This window comes from Rhineura floridana, chromosome 2, assembly GCF_030035675.1.
Source record: "Rhineura floridana isolate rRhiFlo1 chromosome 2, rRhiFlo1.hap2, whole genome shotgun sequence".
NCBI lineage: Eukaryota > Metazoa > Chordata > Lepidosauria > Squamata > Rhineuridae > Rhineura > Rhineura floridana.
Window position 1 is genome coordinate 142,104,865 of NC_084481.1, and position 22,938 is coordinate 142,127,802.

A 22,938-nucleotide genomic window follows, 5' to 3' on the forward strand; every position below is an offset into this window, starting at 1 on the left:
TTGGCCGCATTCAGTGGAGCAGAATATGCTTGCAGTTCTTTTCATTCCAGCATAACTGATCATGCAACTAACTGTGGGTGCACTTCTCAGCCATGATTTAATTATTTCCTTGGCATTCCAAAATTCCTTTGTAGCTACACTGACTTTCATTTCAATGTAGATTTAATTACATCACCATTTGAAAACAGTGATACAATAGCATTCAAAAAAGGCCTAGATAGTTAGAAGCAGCCATTTTTTAAAACTATGGACTGGCTCACACCAGCTGGGGTTTTGGCAATGCACGGGCCAAGCACTGGGCTTGCCTCTGGTAGGCAGTGCTTACATATAGGCCCATCTGTGTGAACTGGGTGCCTCTGCATGAAAGCTGTATGTGGCCACTGTAATATTTTCAGTAGTGGCAACCCAAAAGAAATTGCTGCTGCATAGACAGCCCACACACAGAGGGCAGATACGACATAGAGATTAGGCCTTAGATGGGGACAGAACCATTATACTAGTACATTTTGCTGTTCGGCACTTCCTTACAATCTAGATCTGGCCATCCTTTTAAAATTATTGACTGCTGGATCATTTTATAACATATAACTTTCTTCTTTGCAGATTGGGCTGACATTTGCTATTGTTTTTGGGGTCATAATATACCGAATCTCCACTGCAGCAGCTTTAGCCATCAGCTCCTCTCCCGGTGGCCGGTCTAATGTTAGAGTAACTGTCACCGCGACTGCAGTGATTATTAATCTGGTGGTGATAATAATCTTGGATGAAGTATATGGTTGCATAGCCAGATGGCTGACCCAGATTGGTAGGTACAAATCTTGACATTACTTGACATAAAGCTACAGTTTCATTAAATGACCTGTTCGAAGAGCATAATTATTCAACTTTGTCCACACAGCCAAACTACATAGGAATGAACCATATCTAGCCAATAATATTAAAAAGATCACTTTGTATTATTACATGGTATCTTTCAACAACTAACATTGGTTTAATTTTAAATGGGAAAATTGACTTAGATTTATCAAGAGCCTCTTCACTTACTACAGAGAACCAAACCATTTTCAGAATCTGAGTAATGTAATCCATCTTAATTCCCAGTCATTGCTTTATTCATGGGAACAATAGATCAAGAACTGAAAATTTGAGGTGTCCAGTTATTGCTGAGCATGAACTTCTTAGGGTATCATCAAACACAGAAATAATTTTCTCTGAAATACTTTTCTTGTGATCTGGCCAGTTTCAGATGCATGTCATCCATAGCTAGCCATGTAGGGGGTTGCTGGAAGCTAGAGGTTTTCCAGTACCACCATCACCATGCAGACAGGATTGTCAGTAGGGATGCTTGAGGACTGTGGTTTCTTTGAATTATGAGGCACATCTGTACTTTCCAGACTAATGTGCAGATTAATACATTATCCTTCAATTTCTCTAAATTTTGCTCTGCAGTTTGAGGCTCAGGAAAATATATCACAATGTATTAAAAAGACATATTTTAGGATAAACTAATTAGAAAGACATTAAGATATTGTCTTATTATGTTTTAATAAAAATATTAAATCACAGATTAATGTGGAAACAGATTAGAACAGTCTTTATGAATGAACACATGCAAAAGACTGATCTGTTCATCCTTAGTTGACCATGTCCAACACAAGCAAAGATCATCCCATGTAATCTAAACTATATTATGAAGCATGCAGAAAAGAAAAGGGACCAATATATATCCTGCTGTAAAGATGCTGAAGATGACTTCAGCTGCCACAGCTCAAACAGAAATTTTCACTCTTTGCAGTGAAAGGGGGATTACGTTCTAAGCATTCAAAGTAGACTTTGCGCTTTACACTGTACTGTAACTTATTACCTGGGAAATCATTGGTACAGTCATGGCAAATTACCTTTAGCTACAGAGGCCAAAAAACTGCTAGGATGGCTATCCAGGAGTTCTCCAGGTATATGTGTATTTCTGGACCTGTGACTGTTGTGCAAATATGCCTAAATGGTATAGCATGCAACGGCAGGAGGCAGCTGTTGGAACAGTAGCACTAATGGATGCTGCTGAACTAGGACTTGGCATCCAGATCCTCATGCCCAGCATAACAATGTTTAAGATCCATGTGTAGCTTTGTCAATCACTTCCAAATAGTTTTATCATCGAGGGATCTGCTAAGTTACCAATTGTCTCTAGATCCATGTAAATAGCTCACTTGGAGATCGGTTAGGGATGATAAATGCAAGTGATCGTTCACATGAGAGAGGTTCTGATAATTGATTTAAATGGAACTGGGATTTGACTCTGGTTTAAATTGAACAGGCATTTAGAAAAAAAATATGAAAAGGAAATCACTGAGAAATAAATACATACATTATTTATTTATGTGTTGATTATTCCATTTATATCCCATCCTTCCTCCAGGGAGCTCAATTTGGGACACATGATTCTCCCCCTCCCCACTTCTATATCATGATTCTTCAGCCTTATCAGAATGGGGGGGGTTGGTATGCATGTATTTGTTCCATGATTATCCCCTATTTATTTTTTCTGTCATTTGATTTTGGGAGAGCCATCTTTTCTCCCATTTCCATTTTGAAATAGATATACCTACTTTTAAAAGAACTTTAAAAAGATTTTGGGGAAGTCTTCCAAAAATATTACATCTTACCAGCCTCTAAAATGTAGCTATTTAAATGCTGTTTTCAAGCACTCTTATGTTAATCTTGTTTACATCAGAGGTTCCAAAAACAGACAAGAGTTTTGAAGAACGTCTTATCTTCAAGGCCTTCCTTTTGAAATTTGTCAATGCCTATACGCCCATTTTCTACGTTGCTTTCTTCAAAGGCCGGTGAGTTATACAAGGAGTGAATTAAATGTTCAGCTATTACTTCTGAGTAATAGCTAACTGTGAGGCTTTCTTCAAGAACCAGTAACTTGCATAAGGCAAATTAAAATGCTTAACTACTACTTCAAGTTGACTCTGAGGCTTTCTTCAAGAACCAATAAGTAGCAGAAGAAATTAATTAAAGGTTTAGCTGTTATCTCAAGCTGACTCTGAACATTTGTTCAGGTAAGGGCAGGACCAAAGCATGGGGGGGGGGAAGAATACACTTTGCTGGAGGCCTAAGATACAGGGGAGCCATCCCAAGCTTTTCAGTATATAATCTCTTAAACTATGTTTCAGTTAGGAGCAGATTTCCTACATAATGGCAGAAAATTGGCTTATCAGTGGTGGCGGTGGTGGTGTGTGTGTGCCATACATCAGATGGGGAACACACACCAAGATACTAAGATAAAACACATTTTCATAGCTTATTTCATTATGTACATTTTTGTAAGATATTATACAGCCACGAGAGTGGCTGTATTACATATGGAAGAATGAGAATGAATACTTGCTTCCTTATTGTCAAGCCTTTAGTGTTTGTCCCTAACACTTTAGTGTATCTTTACAACCATAGCCAACCCTGTTCAGCCAATTGGGACAAACAATTGGGACATGTGAGCTTAAAGTGGGGAAGTAACTAGGCACACAAAGGAGGCCCAACCCCAGTGTCCCACACATACCTGCTCCACTTCACCCCTTCCCGTGTTCAACATGAAGGACTGAAGGGGGATTCTAATGGGGTAAGAAATTCAATTCAGTTTGCATTTAAAAGTGAAGCTTCCTATTTCACACTTTTCGAAACAATACACAAACCAAAACAGAGCAGTCCTTTGAAATTTGCACTTCTGATTTTTGCAGTGCAGTTTCCAGCCAAGTAATATGTACAAAAATACATATGCTAATGTAAAGTGTGCATATAAATGCATATATTAATGAAAAGAACAGAAAAATGCATTCTATTAGGCAAAATTGCTTTGCAAAAATGTGTATATTAGGCAAAATTGCATTAAAATGTGTATGTGTATATGTAAATTCTCAATAAAATGCTGGTAAATTTTCGTGAGGACTTTTTAAAATTGCAAATTTATGTGGAAATGTGGAGACCCAAACTTAAGATTGGAAAAATGAGAAAATGAGAAAAACCAGATCTGATCGATTCCCCCGTCCCTATCAGGAGCCATACTCTACCAGGACTGAGACCCTATGCACTGCACATGCAACCTGTCTATGCTCTCAGGATCATAGATTCTGTGTTCCTTGCAACTGCTTTTCTGGACTTTCTTCTTTTCTGTACTTTCCTAAATGGTAGCAGATTAGTCATTGATTCTATCTGTGTAGATTTTAAATATATGAGAAATATTGCAGGAGAAGTATGAATAGAATAGGCAGAACAAAATTCTATAACAGTTGTTTTGAATTTTCCTAGATTTGTTGGACGCCCAGGAGATTATGTCTACATTTTTCATTCTTTTCGAATGGAAGAGGTAACTGCAGTTCATTTCGTGCATGCTTGTTTCTAATCTAGAAAACAACTGTGGGGTTGATCGAAACAGAAGGGCTCCTTCAATCCACAGAAGGCTTTAGATGCGGCAGAGGGATCTCACTGGCTGAAGGGGTGAAGAAAGCAATTTTTACTTATTCCCCGTCTCCCTGCAGCCACCACTCACACTGTTCCAGAAGGATCCCCCAGCTTTCTGGAGCAGAGTTTCAGAGGGAGTGAGGGGCCACAAAGAGAATCATCAAACATCTCCATGTTTATCTATGAAACTAAGTTATCTGGTACCTCCTAATTTATACATTTATTTTTCTCTTTTAGTGTGCTCCTGGTGGTTGCCTAATGGAATTGTGTATACAACTTAGCATTATTATGTTGGGCAAACAGCTGATTCAGAACAATCTTTTTGAAATTGGCATTCCGTAAGTAGCAAAGGAATTAGACTTATCTGTTGCAAAATAGTGTTGAAAGTAGAAACACATATTGTATTTTGTACGTCCTAAAAACAGAATGCAAAAAGAGATCTGAATTAGACATATACTGTAAAATAACATGCATTTGCTTCATTATAGCAATTTAAATTATTTCAGTATATATGCTACTTTTCAGTCATATGGTTCCCAAAGTAGTGTACAACAAAACAATATGCAAGAATTCTGAGTCTACAGTGAGAGCATATTCAATAAAAATTCTCAGTTAAGAGGATAGTAAGCAGAGGCTGAAAACAAATCTAAGCTATGTTCTTACAAAATAGCCTACTAATAACACCCATCTTTGCCATCTTTAGGGAATAGTGTGAGAAAATGTATTGATCTTGTCCCATTTTCTTTTTCAGCGTTTATACTGGGGACAGATTCACATCATGCATGTAAAGCACATCCAACACACATTTAAAGCACATGACTTACCCCAAAAGTATCCTAGTAATTGTGGTTTTTCCCTCTCAGACCTACAAATTCCCAGCACCTTTAACAAACTACATTTCCCATGATTCCTTGGGAGAAGTCGTGTGCTTTAAATGTGTATTAGATCGTGTGCTTTAAACAGAGCTTGGAAGTTTCTTTTTATAAAGGAATAAATTACAATTACTGTTACATGGCCCCTAAAAGGAATAAATTGCCATTACAATTGTAATTGTGCATACCATGGACTGCAAAAAAGACGAATAATTGGGTGCTAGAACAAATTAAACCAGAACTATCACTAGAAGCTAAAATGATGAAACTGAGTTTATCATACTTTGGACACATAATGAGAAGACATGATTCACTAGAAGAGACAATAATGCTGGGAAAAACAGAAGGGAGTAGAAAAATCGGAAGACCGAACAAGAGATGGGTTGATTCCACAAAGGAAGCCACAGACCTGAACTTACAAGATCTGAACAGGGTGGTTCACAACAGATGCTATTGGAGGTCGCCGATTCATAGGGTCGCCATAAGTCGTGATCGACTTGAAGGCACATAACAACAATTACAATTGTTCTGAAAGTAATTGATTACTTTACCGTAACTCAAAAGTAATCAGTGCAATTACAGTTAAGTTACTTAAAAAATAAAACTAGACTGCCTAGAAGGTGCTGGCCTTAGCTGCTGCACACCTAAGTAGCCTAAAACAACATTAAAAACAAACATACAGAGACACAGAGATAGTAGAATAATTCTTTCTATCCATAAGATAGCAGTGGTGGTATCTCGGCTGGTAAGGCAGGCAGGGAGGGAGGCAGAGGCCACTGCTTAGATCTTTGCGTGTCAGACCAAGTGTAACCCTCACACACACACACTCTCAGCCAGCAAGCATAATCTCTCTCACTCAGCCACCTTCCAGACCCTGCCCTATCACCAGCAAAGGCACACCCGCCCAAGCAAACATTTTCCCCTGGGGTGCAAAAAAGTTAAAACACTGCAAATGCAGCAGATTAGTCAGGGAGGGCAGCGAAAGCCACTTTGCACATCAAGTGCAAACACAATATTAACCAGAGCTTGGAAAAGTTACTTTTTTGAACTACAACTCCCATCAGCCCAATCCAGTGGCCATGCTGTCTGGGGCTGATGGGAGTTGTAGTTCAAAAAAGTAACTTTTCCAAGCGCTGATATTAACACACACATACACACACACTGTTGTCATCTCTCACCTCCACAGTTCATCTCCATTCTGCTGCTGCCTCTTTCTCCTCCATCCATGTCCTTGCCCTCCAGCGCCTTTCTGCCTGCACTGCATTCTTCCCCACCACAGTCCATTTTGTTAACAATTGTTTTCTGCACTCCACCCCCGTCTCGCTCTCCACCTCGTCCCTTGTCGCCTCCTAAACACAGAGCACAAGAGTGATGCTGCATAGAAGCCCGTGATTTTAATCCACTAATCAGAGGAGCAGACTTCCCCTGCTCCCCCCCAGTAAATCCGAAAAGTAATGCTGGAAACATTACAATTACTCCTCAAAAGTAAAAAAAATTACTCCTCGTACTATTACAATCAAAATGTAAAAAAATTACCCACTCATTCCTTAAAAAGTAATAAATTATAATTCATTTTTTGTAACTAATTACTTCCAAGCTCTGGCTTTAAATATATGGTGTTGGCCTGCTCTGGGGGATTCAAGGCGTAACCCTACTCACAGTAGGACTTCTGACTGAGGCCTATTCTTCTAATGTACCTCTCAAACAAGACATCTCTGAAGCTCAATGGGACTTCAGGAAGAGCCACTTGTTGCAGCTGTGTGTTGGGCCTTATCCCCCTTTGAGGAGCCCTTTGGATCCCCTCCACAATTCCAATATAACTAGATTTTGTAATCAGCAAAAGGGGTTGGGAGGGTGTCTTTACATGTATTATCTCATACAAATTGTTATGAAGTATGATGAAAGTGGATATTTTCAAATCCAAATGCTCTTACAAAACTAATGAGACTTTTAAAAGGTGGGGCTGCCTTTGAAAACGGTTCAGAAATTGCAGTTGGTTCAACATGCAACAGCCAGAATGTTAACTGGATCACGACATGGGGATCATATCACCCCTGTCCCTTATTGACTCCAGTGGCTCCCAGTTTGTTTCTGGGTCCAATTCAAAGTGCTGGTTTTGACTTAAAGTCCTAAACAACCTTTCTTGGTAGACCAATGTACCTGAGGGATTGTGGGCTTATCCACATGGGAGCATTTATTCGTAGCAAATACACAGCTTTTACCATCGTAATAGATTTGCAAGGTCCACACTTCATGCTCAGTGGTAGCTTCAAATTAGTTGATTTCCATTCACACAAGTAGGCGTTCCTCTAGAAAAGGTTTGTGTCGCTGTTTCCTTGTGGCCCCACCCTCTAATTTTACAGTTTTTATCCCTCCGGTTGCCCAGTTACTGGGCATGTGCAAATATTTTTGACCTGAGCAGTATTTCTACTCCCTCCTGCCCCTCCCTTTCCAAAGTTTGGCAGTTGAAAAGAAGTGGGGTCATCTGCCCCCCCTTTCTCTGCTGCTCCTTGTTTTTTCAGAGTTAATTTTTCCCTGCTGGAAAAACAAATCAACATAATATCATTTTTTTAAAAAAAATCAATATCAATATTTTCTGAAAATATCATTATTGATATTGATATTTTTGAGGCTACTTTTTTTTAAAACCCACTTTAGATTTTTTAGGAAACAAAAAAAGTGAAGGAAGTTTGCTCGGGGAGAAAAGGAGGAAAGAATGGAGGGCTGAAGTAAACTGTAAAGGGGGGGAGGACAGAGCAGTCAGAGGTTGCTAGATAAACCACCAGAAACAAAATGGAATTCATGGGAGAGTTAGTGGGCAGAGAAAGGAGAACAGCTGAAACTGACGGTTCACCTACCCACTAAAAAGCATGGAAGCAAACCGTCTGCAAAGACATGTGGAGTGGAGTGGAGCAGTATTTTCGTCTTATCAGCAGATTGGGTTGGTACAGATTTACAGGGGGGGAACTGTGATGGCTTCTGTTTGCCAGTCACGATATATGAACCACGCTAATTAAAAGGGGATGCAAACAGCACCAAACACACACTAAACTGCTGTGTAGATGAGCCCTGCTTATGCCTATATTTACCTACCTGTAATTTATGATCAGCTGGCTCTGGTCTCCTCTGCATGCCTGGAATGAAAGACTGGCAGGCATGCAGGAGAGGCTTTGGAATACCCTACCCCAAGAAGCCCACTCTGTTCCCTCCCTGATGGTGTTTCGGAGACTTTTGAAAAATATTTTGTTTCTGAGAGCCTTTGGGAGGGAAAAAAAAGGTATAGCCTGAAACCAATTTTATTTTTCTCCCTTTTGAGTGTTACCTCTTTATTCCCCTTTTAATATTCCCCTTGAATTAACTGTATTTTATGTATATTTATCTATTTCAATGTTTTATTTTGTTTTTATTTACTATGCACAATTGCATTTTGAGCCTCTCTGAGTGCCCCCATTGTGGGGTAGAAGGGTGCAATAGAAATATTTTAAATAAATAAAATATTTGTTTTATGGTTCCTCTTAGAAAAATGAAGAAATTCATAAGATACTTGAAACTGAAACGACAGCGTCCTGTAGACTATGAGGAACATATGAAAAAAAAACAACGCTACGAAGTAGACTATAATCTGGAGCCTTTTGCTGGTCTTACTCCAGAATACATGGAAATGAGTGAGTGAGATTTCAAGTGTTTAAATAAAGGTTCCTTACTTTAATGGTTTACAGTGCAATCCTATACAAGTTACTCCATTCAGTTTAATAGTCTTGCAGCAATAAGTGAGTATAGACTTGCAGCCATAACCCCTGATTAAAGAATAAGGACCAGTTTTAATTGGTGAGTACACATTTTTTAATCTATGGACTAAGTATCAAGAATAGGTTTGTTTATAACCTATTTTGGATATGAGTTGTTACCATAAGATGGAACAAACAAGAAAAGTATTTAACCCTGTCTAAGAGTTGAGCAGTCATTCCTTTTTTATTGATTTATAAGATTTCACACATTCTTCAGTTTCTCAAAAGAGTGCCCTTGCATCTGATAATATGCAAAATTCTGTCAAATTAATTAATTAATTGCACTTTGCCTGGGGGCTTAGGGGGTGGATTGGGTGCTGTGGCTCTACCCTTCTTTGCTACCCTCTGCTCAACAACATTGTGAGGAGGGGTTGTGCCAGCCTGGGATGTACTGGATCACCAATTAATTTAACAATATAAATCTCACAATTAAGTCAACAAATAAGTTGTTGCATGTTGTCAGTGTGGCATTTGACCAAAGGGACTGATATAGACCAGCACAAATAGACATTTTGCGAGACAGAAAAGTACATCCCTGCTTTGGAAGACAATTTTCACTTAGCAAATACTGACTGATTGCCCAGCTTCCCAGATTAACCTGGAGCTTTTGCAGTTTTCATGTTGTGGTTGTTCTTTCAAAGAAATTGCCATCTGTCTATTTTTGAAGTGCTTTCTTTATGCAAGATATGATTCTAAGAGTTTTGCTCTGAAAGAAAACTTGCTATATACCACTAATTTATTGTCATTTATTATTTATTTATTTATTTATTTACAACAATTAAAAACAAAAACAAATATACAAATTTTAAAAACACATTTTTAAAAAGCAATTTAAAAACACATGCTAGACTGCCTGGGAGAAGAGGAAAGTCTTGACCTGGTGTCAAAAAGATAACAATGTTGGCGCCAGGTGCACCTCATCAGGGGGATCATTCCATAATTTGGGGGCCACCACTGAGAAGGCCCTCTCCCTTGTTGCCAGCCTACCAGCTTCCCTCGGAGTAGGCACCTGGAGGAGAGCCTTGGATGTTGAGCGTAGTGTACGGGTGGGTTCGTGACGGAAGAGGCGTTCCATCAGGTATTGTGGTCCCAAGCCCTGTAAGGCTTTATAGGTTAAAACCAGCACTTTGAATCAAGCTTGGAAACATACAGGCAGCCAATGCAAGCGGCCCAGAATCGGTTTTATATGTTCGAACCGTCTGGTAACTGTTCCTGTTACTAATCTGGCTGCTGCATTTTGCACAAGCTGCAGTTTCCAAACCATCTTCAAAGGCAGCCCCACATACAGCGCATTGCAGTAATCTAACTTGGAGGTTACCAGAGCATGGACAACTGAAGCCAGGTTATCCCTGTCCAGATAGGGGCGTAGCTGGGCCACCAACCGAAGTTGGTAGAAGGCACTTTGTGCCACTGAGGCTACCTGAGCCTCAAGTGACAGAGATAGTTCTAGGAGAACCCCCAAGCTACGAACCTGCTCCTTCAGGGGGAGTGCAACCCCATCCAGGACAGGTTGGACATCCACCATCCGGTCAGAAGAACCACCCACTAACAGCATCTCAGTCTTGTCTGGATTGAGCCTCAGTTTATTAGCCCACATCCAGTCCATTGTTGTAGCCAGGCACTGGTTCAGCACGTTGACAGCCTCACCTGAAGAAGATGAAAAGGAGAAATAGAGCTGCGTGTCATCAGCATACTGATGGCAGCGCACTCCAAAGCTCCAGATGACCTCACCCAACGGTTTCATGTAGATGTTGAACAGAATGGGGGACAGAACTGTTGTTATTTATGTAGTGCCATCAGATGCACATGGCACTGTACATAAAATAAAACAAAACAAGTTCCTGCCCAAACTTCTCCAAAGAAAGTTCCTATTTCATTAAGTTCTATAAAAATATAAAACCGGCACCCAAGAACAACAGGATAAGATAAGCAACTACATAGAGAAATATGTATTCACTCATAGGCAAAAAACCTTGCAGTTTAGGAACATACCTATAGCCAACAGATACTTCTATCAAACTTTAAAAAGCAGGAAAAGTGGCACACGTTAACAAATTTTTCCAAGCTACAGGAAGTGGATTAGACTGTGAAAGACCAACCCAAATTGTCTTTGCATTTTGACAAATGTGTAGGGCAGTCCAATATCTCAGAGAGGTCAGGTCTCCTGCTCCCCTGGTGCATTCACTATAGCTGTCCAATTTCCCTGCTTTTTAAAGTTTGATAGAAATATCTGTTGGCTATAGGTACATTCTTAAACCTCAAGGTTTTTTGCCTATTAGTGACTTTCTCTGCTTTTTAATCCGGGAGGTAAGAAATGGGATCCTGTGCAAGTTTGCTGAGAATGGATTGATCATTGGCATGCTTATTGAGTTCAATGGGATTTACTCCCCTGCAATCATGCTTAAGATAGGTGAAACTGACCTCAAGGAATGGGGGGAGGGGGGAGGGGAGCAGGCAGGAGGGGGAGGGGAGGGCAGGTTTGATCATTTGCATGTTTATTGAGTTCAGTGAGATTTACTCCCATTCAATCATGCTTGGATAGGTAAAACTGACCATGGGGAGGGAGGCCTGGAGTGGGCAAGGGAGGAGGAAAAATGAAGAGGGGAGGAGGAAGGGAGAGGAAGGAGGGGAAAGGCAGGTCTGATCATTTGCATGCTTACTCCTGTGCAATCATGACTTGTTGCTGTTATATGCCTTCAAGTCGATTACGACTTATGGTAACCCTATGAATCAGCGACTTCCAAGAGCATCTGTTATAAACCACCCTATTCAGATCTTGTAAGTTCAGGACTGTGGCTTCCTTTATGGAAACAATCCATCTCTTGTTTGGCATTCCTCTTTTTCTACTCCCTTCTATTTTTCCTAGCATTATTGTCTTTTCTAGTGAATCATTTCTTCTCATTATGTGTCCAAAGTATGATAACCTCAGATTTATCATTTTAGCTTCTAGTGACAGTTCTGGTTTAATTTGTTCTAACACCCAATTATGTGTCTTCTTTGCAGTCCATGGTATGTGCAAAGCTCTCCCCCAACACCACATTTCAAATGAGTTGATTTTTCTCTTGTCCACTTTTTTCACTGTACAACTTTCACATCCATACATAGAGATCGGGAATACCATGGTCTGAATGATCCTGACTTTAGTGTTCAATTATACATCTTTGCATTTGAGGACCTTTTCTAGTTCTCATAGCTGCCCTCCCCCATCCTAGCCTTCTTCTGATTTCTTGACTATTGACTCCATTTTGGTTAATGACTGTGCCAAGGTATTGATAATCCTTGACAAGTTCAATGTCCGAAGGGGGGAATTGGAAGAGGAGGGGTGGGGTAATGGGAGGGAGGTGATGGGAGGGCAGGTTTGATCATTTGCATGCTTATTGAGTTGATTGGGACTTACTCCTGTGCAATCATGCTTAGGATAGCTAAAACTGACTGGGGGTGGGGGAGGGGGAGGGGAATGGAAGGGGAAGGAGGAAGAGAGGGAAGGAGGTGATTGGAAGGGGATGGGGACGGGAAGGGAGGGGTGAAGGGGATGGGGAGGGAAGGGGCAAGAGGGAGGGGATAGGAGGGAGGAGGAGGGGAAGGCAGGTTTGATCATTTGCATGCTTTTTCAGTTCAGTGGGATTTACTCCTGGGCAATCATGCTTAGGATAGGTGAAACTGACCTGGGGGAGGGGCAGGGAGGGGAGAGGAGGGCAGGAAGGGGAGTTAGGGAGGAGATTGGATGGGTGGGCGCTGGGCAAAGGGGAAGTCCTTTTTCTTTCCAAAAGGAAAACATTGTGAACAGTATCATTCTTTTTCAGAGTTTCCCCCACCTTTGTATTCTATAGCAGGCATATGTAGCCTCTCACCCAAATTTAAACCAAAGCTGTCCCTGGTCACATCCACACCAGACCTTTATTCACGAAGTGTAATTAGTGAAGGGTGCTGAGAGTTGCTGGGGGATGCCCTGTTCCCCTCACAGACCTTCAGTCAGAGCAGCTGACTCTTAAACCACTCTGGCCACTGGAGCTCTGTCAGGGGAATAGGACTCTCCTCTCAACACAATTCACAAACTACACTTCCCAGGATTCTTTGGGGGAAGCCATGACTGTCTCAAGTGAAATAAAGGTCTGGTGTGGGTGTGGCCCCCTGATTAGGCAAGCCCAGCAGCTGTGAGTCTGGCTTTTAGAACACTGACAGTTGTTTCTTACTGAGCATGCCCCGACATTATCATTGAGTTCAAGCCTGACATAATTGACTTCAATGTTAAATTTCTTAAATTAATTAAAAATCAGCCAGGCATTTTTTTAACTTTTAAACTGTAGAAGATGAAGGTCAGAGTATGGGGCAAGGTCAGTAAAATGATTACAGGTACTCTGTGAACATGGCTGATTTTTAATGAATTTCAACTGATTATGAGAACTCTGACAGAAAAAAGTCTAAAAGAGATCTGGGTTTTCTCTTGCTCTTTTTAGACTTTGAACTCTCGATTCTCTCTGACTGTTTTGTGTATCACCATGAAAGTTTAGAGGGTTGTTAAGCAAGCGTTTCTGAGTTCAGGACTCTAAGTTTTGTAAGGTTTTGTTTTGAAATGAGCTTATGGGAAGCATCAGAATGGCTTGGGGATATTTTCAATTTAACATTGTGGAATGTGAAAAATCCATGCTGACTAGAATATACAGTCACTTTTGTGGCTGTATAATGATCTTGATCTGTGAGTGTTATGGTTTCATTAGTTATTGTTGGCTGTTCGTGGGAGTCAGTCTCCAAAAATACATTCCATTCAGAACAGTATAATATGCAAATTACATGTTTTTTTTAATTTTCAGTCATCCAGTTTGGGTTTGTAACCCTATTTGTTGCATCTTTCCCACTGGCTCCCTTGTTTGCACTCCTGAATAATATCATTGAAATACGTCTGGATGCAAAGAAGTTTGTTACTGAGCTTAGAAGGCCAGTTGCAGTTAGAGCAAAGGATATAGGTAAGCAATTCACTAACAGCCCAGTAACTATATCCTTCCTTTACACTCTGCCGCCAGTAATGGAGGGACAGGATTTCCTGGTGACTAATTGATGATGCAGCATGCTTATAACCTGCCCTTCATTAAATGTTTCAATCCCAGAAGGGAAACCAATGAAATAAAATAACCAAAAAATATCCAGGGGGAAAAAATAACTATACAAAAATTACAGAAATACATAACAAACAAATTAACAACTCCATCATAAAACTAAACTCAACAGCAATAAGGAGCAGCCATTAGACTTTCCAATTTAATCCAAGTACCGGGCGGGGGGAGAAAATAGGACATCTAACTGCCTTAAACAAGTAAATGGCTTTAGCAACAGCTCCTGCCCTGTTTTTTACCTGGGGCAACCCACTCAGTCACCAAAGAGGACCCCACTCTGGGACAACGGACTCCTACTCTGTGGCATATGATGAGCAACTGAACATCTTTTATCCCTGCTCTCCATCTCAGCCAGACTCTCACCTTGGGTTGCATGAATCATTGCCCAGAAGCATCCATTGCAAAAACCTCCCACCCCCTTTTTTCATAATAGTTACAGAGCAAAAGAGGAGGGTGGCACCCTCACCTTCATGAAACTCCAAAGCAGTGACCCTCAAGAGGAGACCCCCCCTTTGGCATCTCCCACTTCAAAGCAGCCCCACCATGCTACAGCAGCACTTGTTTATTTCTTTATTCATCTCTTGCACACCATTGGCCATAAGATCCCAGGGTGAGTTATAACCATACAATCATATAACATTAAATTCTAATGAAACAATTTAATAGTAATCTCTGGGTTGAAAGCCAGTTAGTGAGCTCACCACAGCTGGTATTTCTCTCCCCATCCTTCCAGTTCTGCCAAGACTCATGGGCATTAAGGTTGGTGGGACTACTAGGGAGGGGTATGCCGATGAATTCAACTAAATTATACTCAGAGTAGATCCATTTAAATCAATGTAATTCTTACTTACCTCTGTTTATTTCAGTGGGTTTACTCTGAGTATGACTTATATCACTTATAGATATAATATAATAACAGGTTATTGTTTTAGCTTCCACAAAGCCCTCCTTAAAGAGCTGTCTTCAGCAGGTGCTGGGAAGCATATAGTGAAGGGGCAATATGATCCAATTACCTAGAGAGATGAATCAATTACCTAGAGAGGTAGTGGGCTCTCTGACACTGGAGGCATTCAAGAGGCAGCTGGACAGCCATCTGTTGGAAATGCTTTGATTTGGATTCCTGCATTGAGCAGGGGGTTGGACTTGATGGCCTTATAGGCCCCTTCCAACTCTACAATTCTGTGATTCTATGATCCTTATTCCTGCTCAACAAACCATAGTTGACAGGGATTGTAGCAGAACCTCAGATACGGAACAGAGTGTAAGAGAGAGTGTATAGAAGACGGTAGTCTTTAGCATACTTGAGTCCAAAGCTGTTTAGGCTCTTAAGAACCAGCACCTTGAACCTTTACTACACAAAGGACATAATAGAATATAATTTTGTGGTGGTGATAGTTTTAGTTATCAGGGTAGTTTTTTAATGTCTTGCTTGTTTTTGCCCTAGGAATATGGTATAATATCCTCAGAGGTGTAGGAAAACTTGCTGTGATAATAAATGTAAGTAATTATTTACAAATATTGATTGATCATGCTGATTCACATTTTCATTCAATTACTTTGCAATGTTACATTGAAGACAGGTGCAGTGGCTGGAGTACTGAATGTTGAAATTCCCACTCACCTACAAAGCTCACTGGGCAGCCATGAACACATCACTGTCTCTCAAGGTTTTGCTATGAGGCTAATGCCTCACTCTGATCTATGTAATTGTTATAATTGAAACAAACAAACCTTTATTTCAATTTCATAAGATTTTTTAAAAGCTGAAATATAAGTCAAATATTGCATATGAGTTTTTTTTAAACTTTCATAAGCAATGGAATATTAGTCAGTGAAGTACAATAATAATTTTCCTGACACTGCTGTTGTTGAATCTTCCCAGGCAGATAGTAAGGGAGCACAAAAGTTTTTCATGTGAAGCAAATTCTTTGCTGTAAGTGGGAAGTTGATAGAGAAAGTGTGAGCTGCTTTTGAACATACATCAATGTCAATCCAGCTTTTATACTTCTTGACTGTACAGTGCTATGTAGATGCTACCCAGTCAGTGGAATTTACAGCACATGTGTCCTCTCTCTTTTTTTTAATCTCCTTTTCCTCCCTTAGGATGTTTTTCTATTCTTCTATAATTCTTGTAGCAGTCTCATCAACAATGACAAATGTCATTTTTGTTCCTCTGACTCACCCAGCTCTCCTTTAGCTCTCATGGAACAAATCAGGCATGTATTGTTCTACATACTGTCTCATACTCCCCTTTCCCAGACACAGGACAGACTTTACAAGGTCAGCTTCCTTTAGAAAAGACAACGTGCTTGTCTTGTTTCAATATTCTTTTCAAATTGTACATGTTGTGCAAATGTACATTTGTATATTGCAAATGTACAGGGTAAGTAGGCTTTACAGAAGCACTGAAGCAACCATGCAGGTAGGCAATATGACCCAAATCATCATCTGCTTCCCAAGATTCACTAGCATCCTCACAAACTTCTTAGGCCCTGTATCAAATCAGATAGTTTGTTGCAAACCCTATCCTGCCAGGTGAGTGTGATTCTCATTCCATATACTGAAGCAACCATTTGCCCAGTAATGTCTAATTTGTTTCCATCAACAACTAGCAATGAGCTTTCAGAGAGAGCAGAAGCATCTCTTTGCTTTGCAAAAAAAAAAAAAAACAACCATGGTATGAATCACAGTACTATATTCTTCCCATGCCTGCTTACGATGGCAATTAAAAGGGGGAAAGTTGTTGAAAACATAACTGACCTAGGTTATATGTTCTGCATTAAATATATTGCTTACTATAAAATATCTCAACAAAACTGGTTAAAATCCTTAGGCATATAATGTTTATAAAAAGCCATATGACCCAATGGCCTTTTATCTTGATACATTTAATAGCCTTGTTAAAATGGATGTCTTTCTGTAATGTAGTGATTGTTTATTTTAAGAGCTGGTTTGTCTTCAGTTATTTGCAGCACTTAAAAATACATCCAAAGAGTCTGTTGGAGCTCACATAATTCAACTAGGATTTGTTGTTGTTGTTATTTTTGGAGCACAGGATAACACCATAATGTAAAATCTACACGATCACTAAGTAATAATTTCATAACTTACTAGGAAGATGCCCACTAAATAGTGGGAATATGTTTGGAAAAGTAGCCATAAAAATGAGCTGAAGCTAAAGAAAGGGCCAGTCTCAACTCCTCTTTCCAGCTGACTTGTCCCATCTTCCCCCCTTGGTGCCAGCTTTCTCCCTCTCTCTGGTCCTTCAAGGATCTTTGTTCCTGGCCACTGCTATATATTTATCTGAGGCCCTTATTTCCTTATCCTTTCCTCTTCAGGTGTGGCCCATCCCTGTGGCCATGTGAGCAAAATGCTGAGCTAGTGATGCAAAAATATATGGAATTGTGGAATAGACACAGGGGAGTCCTTGCTTGCCCCAGACCATGCAGAATGTCTCCCTGCTTCTACAGCTCCTGCACTGTCTCACAGTTGGGTTCAGACAGCAGCTGTGCTGGTTGTTGCTCACCTCATGTGCCTACATTTATTCTTGACTTTTTGCTTCCAGGCTTTTAAGCATGACATTCTTTGTCCTTTTCCTTAAGGTGATGTGTGTTCGTTATGAAACTTGCAAATAAGTCTGAATTTGGAATTGGTATATTGGATGCTGATGTCATAAAGGCACAGATGGTTCTCTAAGGCAGGAGAAAACTGCAATATTCCCCTGTTGTAGGGGTGGAAAACATGTGGCCCTCCAGCTGTTGCCAGGCTACAATTCTTATCATTCTTATCACGTCTGCCCATTAGCCATGCTATCTGGGGCTGATGGGAACTGGAATCCAACAATCTCTGGCGGGCCACAGGTTCCCCATCCCTGTCCTACAGGAATCCTTTGGCAAAGGATAGTTTAGGCTCCCAGGCAAAGGGCCATAGTTTTGGCCAAATGGCCAGACAGAGTATTATATCCACTTTCTCCTCAGCTTCTGCTGGTACCTCTCCAGCTCACACCAGAAAATCTAATCATATAATATTTATTTAAATTATAAAGGTCACAAAATACTGGCAAAACTTTTAAATTTTAAGTCTTTCTGAATGGAGTGTTTTCTCATTAAACAACTTCTTTATGTGCCATCCCCTTTTTCGTATGAACATGCATTATTGTTAAGCAAAATTATAACAAACTTAGGTGCCCTTGATTTGGAGCAGCTGCCTAAACAGGCCCAAACTACTGTTACCTTCAGACCAAATCAATGCAAGATGGTTTATCAATGACTCACTGTATGTATAACAAAAGTAAGAGGGGATTGTTAAACATTCAGCCCTCTGAATGCATTAGTTAAAAAAGTATGGACCCAGAACTAGAAAGAGCAACATTGCAAATGTTGCACTTCTCTTAAAAACAGAATCATATTGTGATTAGAAAACAATGTCAGCATTTTCTGAAGGGCCTGTTTTTATCGTCCACATGATGTTATCTTCTCAGTAAACCTCACCTGCTCATTCTCAATTTGCTGCAGTTCTAGAGTTTAAGTATCAAAACTTCTATGGAGTGAAGAAAATCATTAATCTGCGGATTATGGCCTGAACCTGCCTGATTTATAGCAGTCCATCTACTCATAAGCCCTACTGGGGAAGGAGACAGTTGAGTCTGGTTATGAAATCAATCAAGCATTGCCTGAATATTGCGCTCATTATTTACTCTTATGGCTTAGGCATTTGTGATCTCATTCACATCTGACTTCATTCCACGCCTCGTGTACCTGTATATGTACAGTGAGAGTGGCACCATGCATGGCTTCGTGAACCATACGCTATCCTATTTTAATGTCAGCGATTTTCAAGAAGGAACAGCTCCAAATGATGCTATAGAGCTTGGCTACCCAGTCCAAATATGCAGGTACATAATGTTTTTTCTTTAAAATATTTTTGCCTACAGGCCATTCCTTGGGATGTTGACTCATTCATCCATCTCAGAAGGACTCGTATTTAAGTTTCCATGCACTTAGGTTGTATCTATTTCAACATAGATTTGTGGCTACCATCTTCCATCTGCATATGAATCTTCCTCCTGCCACCCTTCACCTCCTGTGCATACCCATGATCTCCTCCCAGTTGTCATGGTCTGAGCCATACCAAAGGCATGACGCCTCAGCCAAGGGTTGGGGAGGGGACTTATAATAATAATAATAATAATAATAATAAAATTTTATTTCTAAGCCGCCTATCTGGCCGAATTAACGGCCACTCTAGGCGGCGTACATAAAAATTAAAATACAACATATAAGTACAATTATAACATCAGTCTCTAATTAATCAACCCCCCCCACATCTTTACAAAATAAAACCAGATTACCCAGGAGTCCCGTAGGCCCGCCTAAACAGCCAAGTTTTCAATCCTCGTCGGAAACCTACCAGGGAGGGGGCATGGTGAAGGTCATATGGCAGAGAATTCCAGAGGGTGGGGGCCACAATCGAGAATGCCCTCTCTCTGGTCCGCACCAGCCTAGCTGTTTTAACTGGTGGGACCGAGAGAAGGTCTTGTGAGGCTGATCTCGTCAGGCGGCATATTTGGTGATGCTGGAGGCGCTCCTTTAGATAAACTGGACCAAAACCGTGTAGGGCTTTAAAGGTTAACACCAACACCTTGAATTGGGCCCAGTAAACAACTGGTAGCCAGTGCAGGTCTTCTAGCACTGGAGTGATATGATCACGGCGGCGACTGTTCTTAATCAACCATGCCGCCCCATTCTGTACCAGCTGTAGTTTCCAGACCGTCTTCAAGGGTAACCCAACGTAGAGCGCATTACAGTAGTCTAAGCGAGAGGAGACCAGGCCATGTTCCTTTCTGTGCTGCCCTCTATCTAGAACTTAAGTATGTTGAACTTCAAAGCTTCTCCAGCTCCCCCAAAAGCCCCTAAGAGTCCTTCTGAGATCTGGATGTGAACTTACTTAGTGCCCCTTCCCCCAGGAAGAATAGCAACTTAGTCTTAAACCACCTTACTTCACTGTGAAGCATCCTTAGTTGGTAGCACCCACACTAGCAAATCCAGCATATTAGAGGTTACATGCCAGAAATAGTAATTATCCACATGACTCCCTTAGACCATTACCTTAACACCCACCAAGCACAGAGGCCTGCCCAAGGATCCACTTTCCCATAGCCTTTACATGGAAAGCTATGGCTGCTGCTTACTCCCCTTCGTTCTTACTGCTGTTTTATTGATGACAGCGTCAACTCCTGTAATTATGGAATGACTGGACAGCCTGCTGGTTTGTAGTGTAGGTGGCCATGGTCAATGCTTAAAAAGACTACTAAATTGGTCCAGTCAACTTCTAAACTCCAAAAATCCATAAACCTGAGAAGTTACTGTTGGATATGCTTTTGTCTCTGGTGCAAAGACTAGAATCTGAAATTCTAAACCTAAAACTGGGCTCTCCTATCTCATTAGTTATCCCAGGAACATGCCTAGTTGTAAATATAAGTCAACCCCACATGTGCTAGGACAAACTCATGGCCACATAACCTTCCTCTATTCCTTGTACCAGTCTAAATTACTAATATGCAGTGCTCTTTTGTATTGGATCTCAAGCCTAAACGTAATCTCCTTTCATAGACATGTCCTGTCATCTCTTTGGATTAAAAGCAAGCCATCCACAGCTACCAAAACTAGCACCCCTTCTCTTCCTACACAAAAGTGCCTCTTTCACCATGTTCTCCCTGCTATCTCTGGCCTTGCCTATCCCCTAGGATGGGGTGGGGAACCTGGGGCCCTCCAAACGTTGTTGGGATCCCAACTTCCATCATCCCTAACCATTGGCCATGCTGGCCTGGGCTAATGGGAGTGCGAGTCCAAAAACCTCTGGAGAGCTCATCCTCCACCCCATTTCTCAAGTCTTCATGTGCTCAAGGCACAGAAGGGATGAAAACACCTTCCCAATAGATTATACACCCAGCCGTCAAAAATTATATTCCTGCCAGCACACTTTCCCCACCAAATCATTTAAAAATACCTGTTAAACCTTTCTGCCTCACAGCAAGTCTTTTCCTGGATTAGAATTCCAGTTGGAGCCAGCTCTTCCTATCACAACATAAGCAATGGTTCATTTGTTTTATTACATGTTTTTCTTTAGTCCTGCCAACGGGGCAAGGAAAAGTAGCACTGCCTGCCTACCCCAACTGATGATTGGGGAAGGCAGGAATGGGGCCTGCCAGGACACAGCTGTGGGTCTCATGGACTTCAGGTGATAAGGGCCCCATGTCATTTCTTCACCCACACTGCAACCTACATCCTTTTCTTCCTCCTTAGGCGGAATGTTTGGGGGAGGGCCTAATGGCCAATTAATGTCATGAAAATGGCATTTAATTTCTAACCTACTTTTTGTTTTTGAAACAGATCAAAATATTGGTTTGAAGGATGACACTCTTTTTCTAAGAAAGTAACCAAGGTCATTACATAAATAGCTGATTTTAAAGATAATGACCTGTATCTTGATGCTTCAGCCCATATCCTTTCATAGGATAAGCCCTTTCTGTTAAAAGAGAGAAAAACAGAACAGTCTATGCTCATGCTCACACACAGAGAGGCACAAAACATACATGCACACACTTCCTCTCAGTATCTCAACTGTACAATTGAATCTCAAGTTTACAATTGAAATATTAGGAGACACCAACAGTTTCAAGCTTTCTGCCAGAGTCATACTATATATATTCAGTCATGATTTCCACCTTGAACCTACTGACATTCAATTCTGCTTTTCAGATACAAAGACTACAGAGAGCCCCCATGGTCTGAAAGTAAATATGACATTGCAAAGGATTTTTGGGCTGTGCTAGCAGCAAGATTAGCATTTGTAATAGTGTTTCAGGTAAAGTATATCCAATTCACTGATTTGGTTCTTTGTAAAGTGTTTGCAATGAAATTAACAGAAAATATTTAAGATAGTGCAGTATTTAACAGAGGCAGTGATGGGCTAAATAGGGGCCAGTATATGGAGAGTGAATCTCAATAAGATGGAGCTACAGTGGGCGAGCAATTCTCATGCCCTGAAATTAGGGGAAGAACTTGTTCTGGGCAGGAGTGCCCTCATCCAGAGGAAACAGGCACTTAGTCTGAGAGCACTCTTTGTATGCCTAGGTAGCTTTGATGTCAAAGAGTGCTTATGCCCAACTTTGGCTGGTGTGTCAGGAACAGTTGTTCCTGGACCAAGATAACCTGCCTTTGGTAATCCATCCTCTGATGACCTCCTGTTTGGACTAGTTCAATGTGCTTTACATGGGGCTATCCATGAAGATGGTTCAGAAGTTGCACCTGGTACAAAATGTGGGTGCTATACTATTGAGTGGGACAGCCAGATGAGTCCATGTGTCGCCTGTCCTAAAAGCATTGCACTGGTTGCCTATACAAGCTACTGATTCCAATTCAAGATGCTGGTGATAACATCATTAAGCCCTAAATGGCTGAGAGCCCAAGTACTTTAAATGCCACTTCCACCAATACCAAACAAACAAGATCTTAAGATCAGCAGGTGATTGTGCTGGTGATGAGGATAGCCTGCTGGGGTGAGTCTTGATAGTCCATAGCAGGGCCTTCTCTTTGGCATCATCCCAGCTCTAGAATTTCCTCCCTAATGAAGTGCAGCTGTGAGCTACGTTGCCATCATCCAGACAAAATTTTCAAATATTTTTGTTGGCCCAAGCATATAGTA

General features: G+C 40.9%; 1 protein-coding gene across 8 annotated transcripts in view; it reads left to right on the forward strand.

Moving 5' to 3' along the window:
• ANO1 (anoctamin 1) overlaps positions 1-22,938 on the forward strand; it is a 171,380-nt gene that overhangs the window by 142,890 nt on the left and 5,552 nt on the right. For all 8 annotated transcript variants that reach the window (XR_009760642.1, XM_061610687.1, XM_061610688.1 and 5 more), the window contains 9 exons: positions 604-805; positions 2,732-2,843; positions 4,309-4,366; positions 4,699-4,799; positions 8,853-8,998; positions 13,933-14,085; positions 15,677-15,729; positions 18,942-19,126; positions 21,993-22,098. Coding sequence is in view for 7 of the 8 variants with exons in the window: in XM_061610687.1 (XP_061466671.1) it covers positions 604-805; positions 2,732-2,843; positions 4,309-4,366; positions 4,699-4,799; positions 8,853-8,998; positions 13,933-14,085; positions 15,677-15,729; positions 18,942-19,126; positions 21,993-22,098 (1,116 nt within the window). In the remaining variant the exon portion in view is untranslated. The remainder of the gene's footprint in view (positions 1-603; positions 806-2,731; positions 2,844-4,308; positions 4,367-4,698; positions 4,800-8,852; positions 8,999-13,932; positions 14,086-15,676; positions 15,730-18,941; positions 19,127-21,992; positions 22,099-22,938) is intronic.